Source organism: Mchenga conophoros, linkage group LG11, assembly GCF_057382185.1.
Source record: "Mchenga conophoros isolate Kocher_MC1m ecotype Shallow Benthic linkage group LG11, M_conophoros_male_GT1.1, whole genome shotgun sequence".
Taxonomy (NCBI): domain Eukaryota; kingdom Metazoa; phylum Chordata; class Actinopteri; order Cichliformes; family Cichlidae; genus Mchenga; species Mchenga conophoros.
The window spans coordinates 17527860-17544269 of NC_140536.1; the positions used below are offsets into that span (position 1 = coordinate 17527860).

At 39.6% G+C, this 16410-nt stretch overlaps 1 protein-coding gene across 2 annotated transcripts in view; it reads right to left on the minus strand.

The window, feature by feature from the left end:
* The window catches only part of deptor (DEP domain containing MTOR-interacting protein), a 46314-nt gene that overhangs the window by 4939 nt on the left and 24965 nt on the right, over positions 1-16410 (minus strand). For both annotated transcript variants that reach the window (XM_085291193.1, XM_085291192.1), the window contains exons 6-9: positions 7201-7383; positions 6269-6421; positions 3020-3090; positions 2571-2675 (exon numbers count right to left, since the gene is read on the minus strand). In XM_085291193.1, the coding sequence (XP_085147319.1) occupies positions 2571-2675; positions 3020-3090; positions 6269-6421; positions 7201-7383 (512 nt within the window). The remainder of the gene's footprint in view (positions 1-2570; positions 2676-3019; positions 3091-6268; positions 6422-7200; positions 7384-16410) is intronic.

Sequence of the window (16410 nt, forward strand, 5' to 3'; positions counted from 1 at the left end):
TGAACAATTATACAAAGGAGCATTTGGCCGTCCTTCACTTTAACATGCAAGAGTGCAAATGCTTCTGGGTTGTCTTTTTTTTTTATCAGCACAAGTTTCAGTGTCAACACATGTAACCTAACACAGGTGTCAGTGAGCACAGAGCACAGTCATAGCTCAAAACTGTGAGCTCACTGATGTAAAAAATATAACTGAGTTTGAATAACAAGAGGTACAACATGATTGCCTCACTCCAAACCACTCCTGTCACGCCTGAATGCCCCCTATGTTATCGTTTAACCACTTCTGCAGCTGCAGATAAAAATAAGGCGTCTTTTCAAAACTGCCTTCTAGCTGCCGTTCTTGCAACATGATCCTGCTGCTGTGTTTTTTGCAAACTTTTAAACCACATACTCACTCACATAAGCACTCCCTGCTTTACTGGCCCCTAAAAGTTGTTTTTTTTTTTTTTCTCTTCACGATGCCAAAAAAGATCGATTAAGAACAAAAGCACCTCATTATTCTGATATTTTAATAGCCCATAAATCAACCACGTGCAGACAGCCGAGGAAAGATTGAAGAAAAACAAACTCTAACAGATAGTTTATTGACTGTGCATACAGGAAACATTATGCATGTGGAAAATTTCTTGGAGTGAACAGCTACCTAAACTTGCCTGTTACACAGAAAAGTGAACACATGCAGAGAGAGGCCTCTAGGAATATTCTCACGGCAATCGTTGCTCAGTGTTTTTCCAGCACTCCTAAATGTTTCTGTGCTAGAAAGCTCAAAATAGGCAAAGGAAATAAGAGGAAAGAGAGATTAAGTGTGATGAAGAAGAGGGGGAAAAAAAACGCCAGGCTGCTAATCCTATGTAGCAGAGGAATTTAAGACCCTCACTGTAATCACACCCAGATCTCTACGGGCTATACTGCACTATTTTCAGAGCCAAAACAGTCTTCTTCATTCTTCTTCATTTGACCATCTCATCTTTATCTTTGGTTCCCTGAATTCATCTCTCTAGTCTACCTTTCCTTCCAATATCTTTAACTATCTTTAAACTACTCCCCATCTTATCCCTCCTCTTTCTCCCCTATCCAAACATTCCTTCTCTCGGGCTGCAGGGTTGTTAATCTTGGCTGGACCCTAGCTGGACGAAATGTTTCCCTGTGCTGAGATGGTTAAAACCCCTCTCACAAAGTGAAATGACAGAAACAGGAAAAGATGCAACAAGTTAAAAGGTGTGTGAAACGACTCGGCTGTAATCTGAAGACGATGACTTGTCGCTTTTTTGGATTTTTGCCTGGACTGTAGTTTCAACATCTGACAACATGACGCCCCTCTCAGGACTGTGGTCTTCTTTCATTAAACAGTAATAAAAACACTCAGGTGAGGTGGAACCTCCGAGGAAACGTGAGGAGTGCGATTAACTCCACACAAATAAACTGATGACGATACTGCACACACCGCTGCACACGAGGAACTTAATGTACAAACCTGACACGATGGAAATCAGATAAAGCTAATGTAATAATCTGGTTTTTGGCGTGGTATTTATTGGCTTAATGGGTATAAAAGATGCTCAACACAAACAGACCATGTTAAATGTTTAATAAAAATGGTGCACAATTAAAACAGCTTCCACATGAGGTCTTCATATTTTGTCCCAATTAAGTCCAAAATAAGTTTAACACACGTGAAACGCTCTCTGAGCGACAACACCTTTATGACTGACTTGAACATGTTTCTATGGTAATAATCAGTCACCAGAGCAGAAGTGATATTATTTCCAGAGGCTCTTTCCTCTTTTAGTGCTAATACTCAAACTCATCTCCTCTACCTACTTCCTCCTCTTCCAGTTTTCATCTTCAGCTCATGTGTCTTCGCTATGGCAACCATCCTTTCTTTCAGTCAGTTGCACACATTTTCTCCTTTAATTAAAAGAAAACATCCCTGTAACAGAACAACTAAATGATGTGTACTAAAGGATATGGAAAGTGATATGTACACAAGAAAGCCCTTTTGCTTCCATCGGTGACCACCCTACATGAGTAACACGCTATCAATAATTAATTTCTTGTTTTTCAGGCTCCTTCTACAATTTTTTTCAGTCATTGCACTCTGGCCCCGCTCTCCATGTTGTGGTAAAGTTGCTGTGCTCTGCATTCCCAGGATTCCTTGCTGCCATTCTGTTGACATACCTTCATGGCAGCTGTAGCAGCACAGCTACCATTATCCTTTCATACTCCTTGATTTTTTCCCCACCCCTACTACAGCACATTTGTGCCACTCTTTCCTCCCATCCTAGCATCCTCCTCCTGTGGGCTGAATCTACAAAAAGAATCCTTAAACTCTTGTTTGACATTTAAATGCTTCTCTGACAGTCTACAGACTTAACGGAGCTGCCCTCTTGAAATCAAAATCCACAGCAAAAAGCATCCGCAGAGGTGCAAAAAGCAAGTTTATGTCTCAGATTTCACTAAGAAGTGCGTGTAGTACATCTATTGTTCTTCTCTTCAATTCATCTGATGACAGAAGCCTGCAGGGGTTCATCATTCTTTCAGGAGTTCACACATTTCTACCAGTCTTACCTTCATGCCAGCAGCGGCAGCAGGTCCACCTGGATCCACAGCCTGGATGTGACAGGGTTTGCTTCCTCGCACCACAAACCCCCAGCCCACAGCATCGCCTATAATCTGAGGACAACAGCAGCAGATGAGACGCAGAATATCTCACTTCTTTTCAATCCCATGCTCAGTGACTTTAGATGGTGAAATAATGTACTTTAAAGTACTGTTTGCACATTATACTTTGGATTTTTGTCGTGTGATGCTCAGCTGAGACTCTTTGGTGATCACACTTAACTTAAAAAGAATAGGGAGGGATGTATGTGTGCTGTCTGCTTACGCCCATGAATCATGGGACCTTTCACATATATTCGCGTGTGTCTGTGTGTGTGTGAGGACATGTGTGATTGCTCAAATAGTCTCCGTTAGACCTCAGCTCTCTGTGTGCGAGTGTGTGTCTGTGTGTGTCCTACAGTAAATGTCTTCTTTATAAAAGGTCCTCCTGGTCTCTGCAGCTCCTCTGGACTCACTTGTCTCTTCAGGACTGTTGAGAAAGACACATCAACACAACACACAATGTTACAGCAATAAGACGACACACTGGCTTGGGCATGCACACATGAAACAGGTCTATTTTTGGTTAAACATGTACGTGTGTGTGTAGAAACTATGAGTGTTGGTCACATGCTAATAATGCCTTTGAGGCACCCTGCTTCCTGAAACAGTATAGCTTTCCTTCCTCTAGTCCAACTTCCCCTTACCAGTACTTGCATCGACATGACTCTCCACAAGGATCCAAAAGACTTTTGTGTCTTATTAATTAATTAGATTAAATTAATTGGAAATGTCCTCATTTTAAGGAGGAAAAATGAAAAGAAATTGGAGAGCAAAAGGTGAGATACAAAAGTTAAAATAAATAAGATCTTTCAATGCTCTTTAGACAATGCTCTTTATTAACAACTTTTCTTAGGCTTGGTGATCGCATTATTACTGACTGCTATGATTTATGAGCATTTATGATGAGTCTGTGAATGAAGCTATAGTTGCTTTATGCGATGTAATGGCCATAAGTATGAAGCGTCTGACCATAGTTTTTCCAACTAAAGCCTCTCCAGGACATTAAACTAATTGATTTCCCGCTAGCTGTTCCCACTCATCTATTGGACATTTCCTTCACTTTGTTGTTTTCCTTCCTTTAGGTCAGGTCCATTGACCTTTTCCATATCATCTTCTTAAATATTTTATCAATATGGTGTCTCAGTCAAAGAAGCCCTGACTGGCCAAACCAAAGTTGTTTGTTCCAGTTTTGAAAGCTTTTTTATTGAAGATTAAGTCCAGACAGATATTCATGCCTCACTCCTTTTGCTTTTTTCTAGTTTATATCCATGTGAATGTGAGTGCGAATGGTTTTCTGTCTCTATGTTTTAAGTTTTCTTATGCAGGGTGGTGTTTCAGTTCCTCATCTCCTATAATAGGACCTATCATAGGGCTGCATATGTTTAGCTGATAGGCTTTTAAGAATAGCCAGATCTCCTTTACCACTGGAGAATTGGAGGGTCTAACAAACTCTTATGTCTATAGCCTCTGTAAAGTAGAAAAATACAAATAAGTAAGCAGCTTTCAGCCTTTGTGTGCACATTGAGTTCAGATTTCAACAGGTGCTTAGTATTTAATAACAAACTATAAATCAACTCGATATGTGCCGCAAAGATCACTGAATAACTCTCAAAAATCTAAAAGCAAAAAATGCAAGGACATTTCTTAGAAAGCCAGTGGCCCGTGCTTGACAAATCACTTATGGTCTACATCGCAACACTTAACTGTAATCTGATAAAGAAGAGGAAGTGAAGTGCAAAGGACCGCTAATCCGCTAGAGCTGGAAATTTTCATAATCTCTCTGTGGAATTCCAATCTGATCAGATATACAGGACAATTTCTCTTAACATTCTGTTATCTGCCCCCTTTGTGTCACGATGACATAACCTTTTTTAATGGTGTGACTTTATAGAAACAAAACACTGGTCAAAGCTCACCCCATTCATCTTATATGGAGTTTCTTCCTCCTCGTATGTGAAGCAAAAGAGAAATACCCTTACTCTGTGTGTGTGTGTGTGTGTGTGTGTGTGTGTGTGTGTGTGTGTGTGTGTGTGTGTGTGCCTTCCTCTTCCTGCTCATTGTGCACCATGAGCAAGTGCTAATGTAAAAGGGGGGGCTGCTGGCACAAAGAAACTCTTGTCGAGGACTCTGCTTGAATCAAACACATCAGAGGACACCTCAAAGTAGCCAAAATAAAACACTCAGAAACACACACACGGCTCAAGGGCGTCACTGCCAAGTTTTCAAATCTGCACAGAGAATTTAAAGCCGTTCATTTCCAAATGACAGGTATGATTGTCACTTTCCTTTAAGCAGTGCATATCTGCTTTCCACTGAAGTAAACGTGCGCTCATTAGGATTTTTCTTCAGCATGTCTTCCCACAGAAAAACAAGCTAATTCACAGTTTGCGATAGAATAAATGTGGGTTAAGCAGTCTGTTATATGACCTGTTGTGAGTCTTCTATGCGTTTAGTTGTCAAGTTTGTAATATGGATATTTGTCAATTTGAATTATATAGGATTTCAACTAGTCCACCTGACGCCTCTCTCACTGACGGCAGCTGATTCTCACGCTTCATTTCCTTCTTTCCAACTGAGCAAGTCTGAAGCCTAATTTAGTAACTTTAATTTCAAAAAACACAAAGTAAAATATCTAGTGAGAAACCTGCTGTGCAGTGGAGGTCTTGTGTTCCTGCTACACAAACAGCTCTCTTTCTGTTTTTTTTGTTTTTTTACCACAGGAGTGTCAAACATACAGCTGGCCTGGCCCCCAGACATCACCCATGACCTGGCTTTTTGCAACAAACTAACTAAGCACCAGATAACAGTGTTTTGCTTTAAGTGTTACATTAAAGAACAGAAAAGTTCCTATTTTTCAGCATTTACAATAGAAATGTTTCTCTTTTTTGTTATATTGAGTCACTGGTTAAAAGAACAGCACAACAACCTTTTCTGTCATTTTAAGCATTTAGTCATTAAAGTTTACGTCAGGGGACCTGTGCTGATTTTTTATTTATTTATGTAATATTTCTTTATACAATGTGGAAAAACTCTTTTCAAAATTTAATTTATTTTTCTTAAGAAATCTTATGGAATAAATGTGTGCTTGGATTTCTTTACACTAAAAGGACGGGGAACAGTTTGTAGATCCACACAAGCTCAAACTGGGCTCTGTGTGCACCACTACATAAAAAGGGTTTTGACACCTCTGGTTTAGCACGTGACAGAGCTGCATGCAGCAGCACACAGACTGAAGCTGTCCACTGTCTAAGAGAAAAAGTCAGAAGTTCTTTGCTTCTCTAAATGACCGCTTTAAAAATCCAAAGTAGAGCCACTATATTAAAAAATAACTTTACAATTAGTAAATAACATGAATCTGTCAGTAAGAACACACAACAACTAAAATCATTTGGACTTATTCCCATTTATTAATGAGGTTAGTTTAAACTATTATAACTGCCACTGTCTACTGAAGACTTCATTTAACTCTATATGCAGCAACTTTAAACCACAGCTTTAGAAAACCTGACAGTTAAGCGAAGATATAGTTCTTGCTCCATAGTTTTTTTATGTTCAGTGGGAGTGGGGCCCATTACAAAATACACTTGATATCTATGTTGTCATACCAGATTTAGGGTTGCAAAGGACGGGCGGACTGCTGCTGAGCGTAGGACTGCTGCTGTAATAACCACTGCTGCAATAACCGATGCTGCCACAGCTGCTGCTCATGCTGCTCCGACGAACTCCGACAGACACCTTTATCTCTTTTGTGGGACTCACTGAGACAGAGAAACACAAACTGAGTTGTTAGTCTGAAAGACAGCCAGAAAAAAGAGAAAGAAGGCAAAGCAGAATAAAGGCTTGATTTACAGTTCACCAGTGTGGCCTCTGGAGCTGCAGACCAATCTAAAGACAGGAAAAACCAGCACTACATAGAGCCCCTTACTTCATTCATATAAAATATTGAGTCTTTTCTCATTGGAATATATTGTGTAACCTCCTAAGTAGGTTAGACTTTTAATAACTATTTAATAGTTTTAAATGTGCATGCTTAACTTTCTCTTTGTTTTGCCATATTTTTTGTGCCACTTTGGTGAGACAGAGACTTTGTGCTCTGCTCTTATGCCTAGTAACACAAACAGGGCTGCTCTGTTATCTTCATAAGGCAGACACCACCAAGGACACAGGTTACGGAGAGTGGATTTGGGTATGTGTGTCAACAGAAGATAAGGCAAACTGGATAAATATGCCACTGAATCAAATAACCAGGGGCAATATTTAAACTGCTTAATAAGAGTAATGTTTCATGAACACATGGACACAGTGAAGGTTTCCTATGAAAGGTGACAAACTTCCCAAGGTCTCTACCAAACGTCTGCGAATACTCTCACGGAGGAGCTGGGGTTCAGCAAAAGTTTAGATTTAAAAAACAATGTTTTACTTTTAAAATGACTGAAAGGAGGACACAGATTATTTAGCTGATCTGTCAGTTTGGAATTAAAGGAAATAATGAAGCAAAGCTTTTACACAGTTACTGAGAGTCAGATGGAGTGTGCACCTGAGAGAAAGCTGGTGTTGCCTCCGTCAGAGCTTTGTTTCCGGAGACAGAAGGGACTGTCGTGGCTCTCTGGGATGCTGCGCCCTCGCTCGTGAAGAAGTTCAATCAGTCGCCGACGTCGCCGGAAGTTCATCCTGAACTGGTAGAGGAGCGGCCCATCAACAAAGTGATTCTTGTTGGTGACTAATAACAGGGAAAATGGACATGAAGATCATAAATACGTTTTGTTATGTATCTGAAATGTATAAGCTTACTCCTATTGAGCCTTGATCTAGAACCTCAAACGCAAGTAACAATTTCCCTGGAGCTGCGCTAGAACACGATGACCACTGAGAGCACTGACCTCACTTATTTTCGCTGTGCTGATAAGATGAGATATGAGTACATTTTTATCAAAATTAACAAGCATGCCAAGGTGAAACTAATCACGTAAACCGGTCAAACTGCTGTCAATGTCACTGCTCTTACTGTGGTTTCAAAAGAGGTGAGATGCACAGTTTGAGAGAGAGAAGAGAAGCTGATATTGTCTTCTTCCTGGCTGAAGAGTCACATAATGCCCGCGTGATGTCTTTTTTAACCCCCTCAAAGTATTTTGGGGGGTTTTAATCTTTTCAACCAACCAGCTATAGACAGAAACCCAATTTCCTGTTTCAGGTTATGTAAGTTAACCTCTTGAAGCCAGATTATTGCCGTCTAGAAATGAGTTCCTGTTAATACTCACCCACAAAACAATGCAAAACAGCACAATACAGTCAGGGGGTGGGTCTGTGACCCAGCGTCTTTTCATTTATTTAGTATCGTTGATTTCCTATGTTAAAATAATGTTAAATTCAGGTGTTATTCTTAAGTTAAGGGTGTAGTTGAGTTTTTTTGTATTCTGTATTACTAATGAGATACGTTAAGTTCTAGTATTATTAGTTTGGTTGAGTTTTTAATCTGGTTTATGTTTCTTCTTCTAATACAGTATGTCATGTGTTTCATGTTGTCCTGTCTATGTCCCATTGTGTTTCCGGTTTTATTTTGAAGAGTCTTGTGTTCCATGTTCATTGTGTTTTGCTTCCCCTGTGGCATTCAGGTTCATTTATGCCAACTGTGTTTCCCCAGGTGTTTCCACTTTCCACATTACCCTTTTGTGTATTTAAGTCCTCTGTCTTCCTCTGTTCTTTGTTTGGTTGTCTGCTGTCTCAACGTCAAGTCACGGCTGGTCACAGAGTTTTATTTCTATTCCTTAGGTTCATGTTTCATGTTATAGTTATAATAGTAATTTAGCTGCTCCCAGTTTAGTTTTGCACCAGCCTTGTCTTGTTTTCCGTTTTTGACATCAGCACAAAATAACCGGCTCGCTTTTTGTTAAAGATTCAGTTCTGTCTCTCCCTTGTCTGCTTTCGGGTCTGCTCCACAAACACACCGGCCATTCTGGCTGTGACAAATACAACATTACTCCACACTGAAATAGCCAGACTATTAAGGTTTTAGTGAACCTAAAGTATATTTAAATAACTGATGTTTCTCAATGTCCTCCTTTTTGGAGAAAAAAAAAAGAGAGCTGTAGAAATCATTATTTCCTTCTTAGTAATGGCTGCTTCTTATTGGATATTGGATATATATATATATATATATATATATATATATATATATATATATATATACATATATATATATGTGTAAAGTTCAGATTTGTGTGTAATGCATTACTGTAATCAAATTACATTCTTCAGTAGTGCAGAGACTCATTACTGTAGTAAATCAAGCATTCACGTTACAGTTCGCACTACAAACGTTTTTCAGTTCAGCACGCGGGCAGACAGAATGTAAAACTGTAAGAATGACTTTCTGTCCAAAGATGAAGCTTACTTTATATACTTCTAATCACAAATAGCTGGAAGAAAATAAAAATCCATCCCAAACAAGAGCTTAAAGGTCTCGGAAGGTTAAAATATAAAGTAAGTTGTAAGAAGAAAGTCTAAATGCGCAGGTGTCCACTAGTGCATGTTATGTTATTACAATAATCATTACATAATGAGCCTTCTCATAGTCATTTCTCATTTATAGGTATCATGCATTTTTATGAGCAACACACATTTGGCTCGTGGCCATGTCATGCATCAATTTTGTGGTTTCTGTCAGCTCAACAAAGTCCCTTTATTGTGTTTTTTAAAAGTAAAAAGCCTGTACTGTGCTTTACACTCCTCTTCACAGACTGACGTGAAATGCTGGTTTTTCTTCTGTAATCTGATTTATCATGTAAAGCCTCACCCCTGGTGATGACAGCTGGCTCCTGGCTCATTGCCTGTTGCACAGTGATATATCAGCCCTGCTCTGTTTAATTTAAGCATTACCTGGAACTCTGTCATCTGCTTATTCTGCCTGTCTGTACCTCATTCAGAAGCACAGTGTAGGAAAACATTTTCCCCAGCGCGCCACACTAAGCACACTGACCAAACACAGGCTTTGGGCCAAACACAAAGTAGATCCATCCAGACCAACCATACATCGTACAGATGAATGTGACTACGGACCACAACAGAAAAGAACAGAAATCTGGCTGGTTTACTCTCCACCCCCTTTATAATGTGTTTTTCATGGGAACTCGGGGTGTGTACGAGTAAGCTATTTATAACTTTACTGCAACACAGTGTTGTTAACAACATACACAGTCCACATATTATTTCTGTAATACTAGAGCACTTATTTTTGCAAGGGGGATGGCAGTGCCGTGTCTCTGTGACGGAGCAAATGAAGTTTTCTATCACCTTAAATAAGTGACGTAACAAGGCTGCTGTTTGTGTTTTTGTGTGTGTGTGTGCATGCGTATGTGTGGAGTAACACCACTTTCCAAGTCCATCGAGATGCTTAGTTTTGCAGCAGTCCTTGAGAGATGGAAACTAGGAAGTGAACAAGAGAAAGAGGGGCCAGATGGACCTACTCTGTGACGACAGGCATTCAGGCTGAAGAGAAGCAGTAGTGTGGAGCAGGGAAATTATTTTACTGCTATTGCTAAATAATTGTCATCATTACCATTGCATTAATAATATAATCTGGAGTTTATATTGCATTCAGGGGTTGAACAGTGTGTCTTTCAGAAAGGCTAAAAGTAACAGGACAGGAAACAGGCTTGGAGAGTTTTGCAGAAGTGGAAGTTATTTTGAGCCGCAGGCTAAGACGAGGCTTTAACAATGTAACAGATAGCTTTAAGAAGGCCTTAAGCAGTTATGACTATTTTATACACAATGCATATCTGTGCTTATTAAAGAGTTGGAGCTCGGTCAATTAATTGGGGGTCGGAAGCTTTGTTCGGCGCGATGTTCGGACAATCTATTGTGCAAGTGACTTGGAGCCATAGAAGGAATTGCAATACATGCTTACAAAACACTTATATATCAGATCATTTTATATTAAGGTTTTAGTAGAGGTTCTTGATTAAAACATTTATTTAGTAGAAGACATACACATAGTCTCAGTGAGCCTCTGTCCTGGTGAAAGGTCAGAAGTGCAACAGGTGAATTGAGAAAGAGCATTTGAGGACGAGACACAGACAGTAGGTGAAGAGGTGACACAAAGAGCATGTGAGGTCAACACATACACACACATTAGTTAGATTTATTTAGAGGAGAGATTAGTCATGTCTCGGCAAGAAAGAGGAACAATTCACTTTAAGACAAGAACGGAAAGTACCAGCCATGAAAATAGAAGATGATCTTCTGGGTGAAAAGTCATTGTAGTGTTGATCTGATCTATGTATAAAATGTATCTGTGACGCATGAAGGGGCGTCAGTAAATCAAACCCTGATGCTATAAAATATCTGTTCATGCTTTGATTAAGTCGAGGACTACTGGCTGTCTGCGTACAGAGTGTCTTCCCACACGTGTGTTCATTAAAATCATTGTTTGACCAAGACCTTCTGGACCATGGGTGGTTTGTACTCTCCCTCCTCAATTTTGAACCTTAACATTTGGGGGCTTCGTCCGGTGGTTGAGGAGGGAGGATTGGAGGTTTAGATGGAGAAATTTGGTCTTAGGTGGTCTGACGGGCAGACATGAATTCCAGTGGTCGAAGTGAGTGGGCATAAGCCGGCTTATCCAAAAGGTAAGGCACTACCTGTTGAATTATTTCCAAAGTGTGCCAAATTGGACATGATAAAATTTAAGTCTACTCACTGAAGTTACTGGTGGATGTCTGTTTTGATTTTGATGAAAAATCTCATGAGTTGAAGCAGTTAGAGTTCTGCTAAGAAGAAATGAAAGCAGTAAAGTCTGCTAAAGCAGTTAGAGTCTGCCAGGAAAAGTTTAAATACTGGGTTGAAGTCCCAAAGAAATTGAGTTAGAGTCTCAAGTAGTTTGGTAGGGAATTGGTTATTGTGTTGGTTAGAGTCCAAATTTGGTCATAAGAGTGGACCTGAGCGGTCATTTTGTGAGTTGGAGTCTCCATTGACCACTAGGTTGCACCTGCCTCAGTTATACACTTTGTTGGGTGTTTTACTGTTGTTTCAAAGTATTATAAATTATCTTAGAACGGAACCGTGGGGGTTCTAGGAAGCGCAGAGCCCGGAGGTTATGCTCCCTCCTTGTTGTGGACGCGCGACATTGACCTGTCGGCGAACAGGGTTAGTTCAGTTTGGCTTAACTGTGGGGTACAGGGCATCCTGGAATGAAGCTAGGAGTTAGAGTCTCCTTACCGTTTGGAACGGTACCTGCGCTTTTTTGGTCAGCAGAAGTTGGACTTTGGGCGTGTAACTTTAACTTAAAACTTCAGGGTAAGCCTTGGCTGGGAAACGCCAAAAATAGAGCTTCAGGCAAAGTTTGGGTTGGTTGACGCTTTTAAATTGTGTTAGGGACTTTAGAGATGAGGCCAGAAACTGTTGGACAGATACTGGTTAATTGGTCGCAAAAAACTCAGGGAGTTCATCCGCTGGGCGGTTATTTTAAATTTGTCGAAATTGGGTAGGCGCTAAAGCTGACAGATCTGACAGTGGTTGTAAATATAAGACGTCGTTGTAATATAGAATAAGAAAATTTGGTGTGAGAGATCTCTGTGTGTCGAGTCAGTAATGCACTGACTGCCTGCTGCTATTTTTAGATGTGTGTGTGTGAGTGTGAAAATGCAAATTAGTAAGCAGTGAACTGTTTAGGCCACAGTTGGTTTTACAAATACTGCTGCAAACATGGTTGAGTGTGTGTTTAAGATGCCATTTATGTTTATTAGAGGGTTATAAATAAAGTTTTGAGTTGCCGTAGTGGATGTATAGTAATCGACTGAGTTTGGATGCAGATATATAAATATATTGAGTGCACTGTATATATTTAAGACTAACACATTACTTGCAGTAGTAACTTTTCTCCAGCATTAGTTGCTGGTGTGGTTTATTTTTTCAATTTCTTGTGTGTGCGGTGAGAATTAATGGAGGTTTCAATTTTTCGTTTGTTTGTTTTTGACTTGCTCTTTTTGATTATGACAAGCATGTCTAAAATACTCTTAGGGAAGTGTGTTTTGAGTTATATTCCTCAACTCTGGTCACAGTTTAAGTGTGAATGCGGTGACTAGAAGGTTTTAAATGATGAATAAAGGTGTGAGAGGTATTTCTTTGGTGATGTAAAGTAGGATGTTTTAAAGTTTGAAAGTGTTTTAATTTGAGAGAGGCATGAGTGATGTTATAAGAGTTTGAGTTTCTTTTTCTTTCAGTTTAAAAACACATAAGTACATACACTTGGTACACCTGTTTACTGTTTGACTTTATTAAAACAGACGGTGTATTTGAGTTTGAATTTCAGTAATTGTATGTTGATATGGTAATTTAGTTTTATGTTAGGTGAAGGAGATGTCCATCTCTGCGTCTTGCAGGATTGAAAGTGAAAGTTGATGGTTGTGATGTGAATGCTGTGAGTACTCGATTTGAATGATTCTGTGTGAGGTGTACAAAACACTAAATAATAATAACACTATGAAAGTTGATAGTAGAGTGAGTGCAAGGTGGTGTGTGAACAGAGGAAGTCTGAGAGAGAAGTGTGTGCGCAGGCAAAATGCAGAGTGTGTGCGTGAAATAAGGGTGTATTGTTTTTACATCAAGGTTTAGTAGAACTAAAGTAGAACGTCACAAACAAACAAAAGAAGGTAAAATGAAGAGAGAAAATAACTGACAATTACATTAATGAATAGAAAACACACATACACAAAGTGCCATATGTGAAATTATTCTAGGAAGGAATCAGAAGTGAGATAGTTTAATATAAGATGCAATGAAGGAAGCAGCTTATACTCCTTTAATTTCCAGAGCCAGTGTGTTCCCTCCCCTGCCCACTTGGGCCCCGTATCAGGCGAGTATGGAAGGCTGGATAGCCCATGACGGGTAAGATCCCACCTCGAAACCCTGGGACAACCTAAGGCAGGCACAGCCACGATTACTCGGCCTCACTCAGTCCCGGTGAGCTCAGACTCACGGGTGAGATGAAGTGAAGAAGACGGGACCTCAAGGGTAAAGCCGCTGGGCTGAGGCAGAGGGGGTAAGTGGCAAGTGGAGCCCTACCTTCTGGCTGAGGACAAGGAATGCTGCTATTTAAGGTAGGAAATCAGAATTTGGGTTAGTAAATTTGGGAAAGAAACTGACGGCTTAAGTGGAGAATTATGAAGGAGTCTGACACACTGCAAAAGCAAAATATGCAAATTCACACACACAAACAGAAAATGCATTAACCTTATAAAGACAAGACAAGCTCATGGAGTTTAATGCATAGACACTGATTAAACCTGGCTAAGAACACAAACATATGCAATGAAGAACAGCTTGCTATTTTGTATGAATGATACAATGGTGTGAATGTTTAATAAAATACATTTGAGTTTGTAATTGAGGAATAGAAGAAGCCATATGACAAAGGGAGTGAGTTATGTAAACAAAAAGTGATTAAAGTAGTTTTAAAAGAGTGACTTAGGAGTGCTCTCTCGTACTGAGTGATCAAAACCAGTGATCACTGTAGAAAGAAATAAAATAATTTAATAAGGTGGTAATGTTTATACATATGTTTCTGTTGTTACAGCAACTCATTGAGAGATGACTCAGTATGCAAATTAGTTGGAGTGAGTGGTGACGTAGGAGCTTCCTGTGTGTGTGTGACTGAGGAAGTGACTTTCAGGAGAGGAAGCACGGCAGACAAGAGGAGTGCAGATTTGGGTAGGAAATTTATAGTTTAGTGATTATATGATGTCGTAAGGGGTCTTATGCTGAATTTAAGAGCATAAGGGGGTGATTTTTGTGTGCAAATTGTGTGGTTTTAATGAGACTTTCGGTGTATTGAGGTGGTGAAATTATGTGGTGGCAAAATACTTGTGTGTTTAAGGTTGTTGAGGTTGTTGTGGTAATGGGTTGATTCGGTCACTTAGGTTTGGGTTGTTGTTGTTTTTGTTTTTAATAGAGGGAGTTTTAGGAAACATCGACATGTCTAAAATTGGGCCCATTATTTTGTAACAGTGCACTTAAAGAAAACCTGTCAGGTGATTTTGTTTTGTGTTTTGTGAGCTAATAATCAGCTCTCTTTTTCTCATTTTTGTTCTAAGCAGGCCTGCAACAGCGCTGACAAATTCTCGGGGAGAGCAAATATAAGGGGGGCTTTCCAGATTACAATTGGCTGAGGAGAGCTACCTGTGGGGACTGATCAAGGTCGTAAGTCCCTGTAAAAAGGATTTTATGCGAGTCAATCCAGTCCAAAAGCATAAAGAAATATTTTCCTATGGAAAATAAAAAATGACTGAGCTCATTTTGCTGAGGGTGGAGGGTTTAATAATTTAATTGTTTAATAATTTAGGATCATTTCAGGACCTTTTGGGTTTTTGATCATTTGGATATGGTAAAACTGAAACTGTTATTTTTAAGTTAAGGTTAAAGGATTAAAGTGAACTTGTCACGGTTTGCGGGGCAAGCCGTGTGGAGTTGTAGAAAAGGACCCAAAAGGCGGCAGCTCTGGTGCAGGTGAATATTTATTTACAACGGTGGGCACAAAACTGTACTGGTGGAAAAACAAGAAACCGGAAACCTAAACTGGGTAAGCTAATAACACAAACCAGAAACGAGGATGCAGGGAGGTCCGGGGAAATACACAAGAGACGCAGGGAGACCGAGGGGAAACAATACAGACGAACCAGGAACTACAATAACAGAAGACACAACTTAAATACACCCAGAGAACACAGGTGACACTGATAAACATAATGAGACAGGGCAGGAGTGAACACAAAATTACGCATACTGACGAGAGACTGTCAAAGTAAAACAGGAAGTACACAGAGGTTCAGACAGGAGGAGAGAGAGCATGGGGAGAACACAGACATAACAGGCTGGGGGAAACATGGAATAAACACAAAGAGAGACGAGAGCTCATAAATACACAGAGGGGCACAAGGGGGTAAGAGTCACAAAGGGAAAAAACACTTAGGGAACACCACAACAGGACACCTCAGAAAACCTGGCCTAAATAAGGAGCGAAAATACAAGGAACCAAGAATACTGGACCAACATGGCCCAGGACCATGACAGAACTGAATCCTGTTTAGAAGATACAATGCCGGTTTTTCAAAGCTGTGAATAATTCTTAGAGGGAAAATTAGTGAGGGTTGAAGGAGTAGAACAGCTTTGATTTCTTTTTGATTTCTAGAAGTAGTGGTTATAATGTAGGCTTACACATACAGATATTACATAGGAGGTATTTTTAGGATAAAGGGGAGAGCTTATAAATAGAAATGATTTTTATACATATTGCATTTTTTGATATGAGTTATTGAAGTTATTGAAGGATTGCACACGCTTACAGACACAGAGTTAAGAAACACACATGACAGTATTGACTCCAGGCAAAAGGCCTTAAATTCATTTAGCTTTTAACTGAACTTAAAGAAGGACCAAAGAGGAAGGAAAGCATATATTTTGGTTAAGTCTGATAAATTAGAATTAGAAGGTATTGTTACATTAAAGGGAGCAAATGAAATAAAAAGCCTATACCAAAAACGGGTTATAACATAGGAAATGTGAGGTTTTAAAATGAAGTTAGTGTTAACACATAGGAGTTGTTTCAAGGCAGCATTTAGCTATGATGAAATGTATATAGGAGTAATTGCTTATATGCTTAAACTTAATTGATTAAAGTGGTTGTTTTCTTTTGGATCTTTTAGAGTAGAGGAACTTGCAGCAGCGACAATTTGTGCACAGGATGTTGATGATCAGA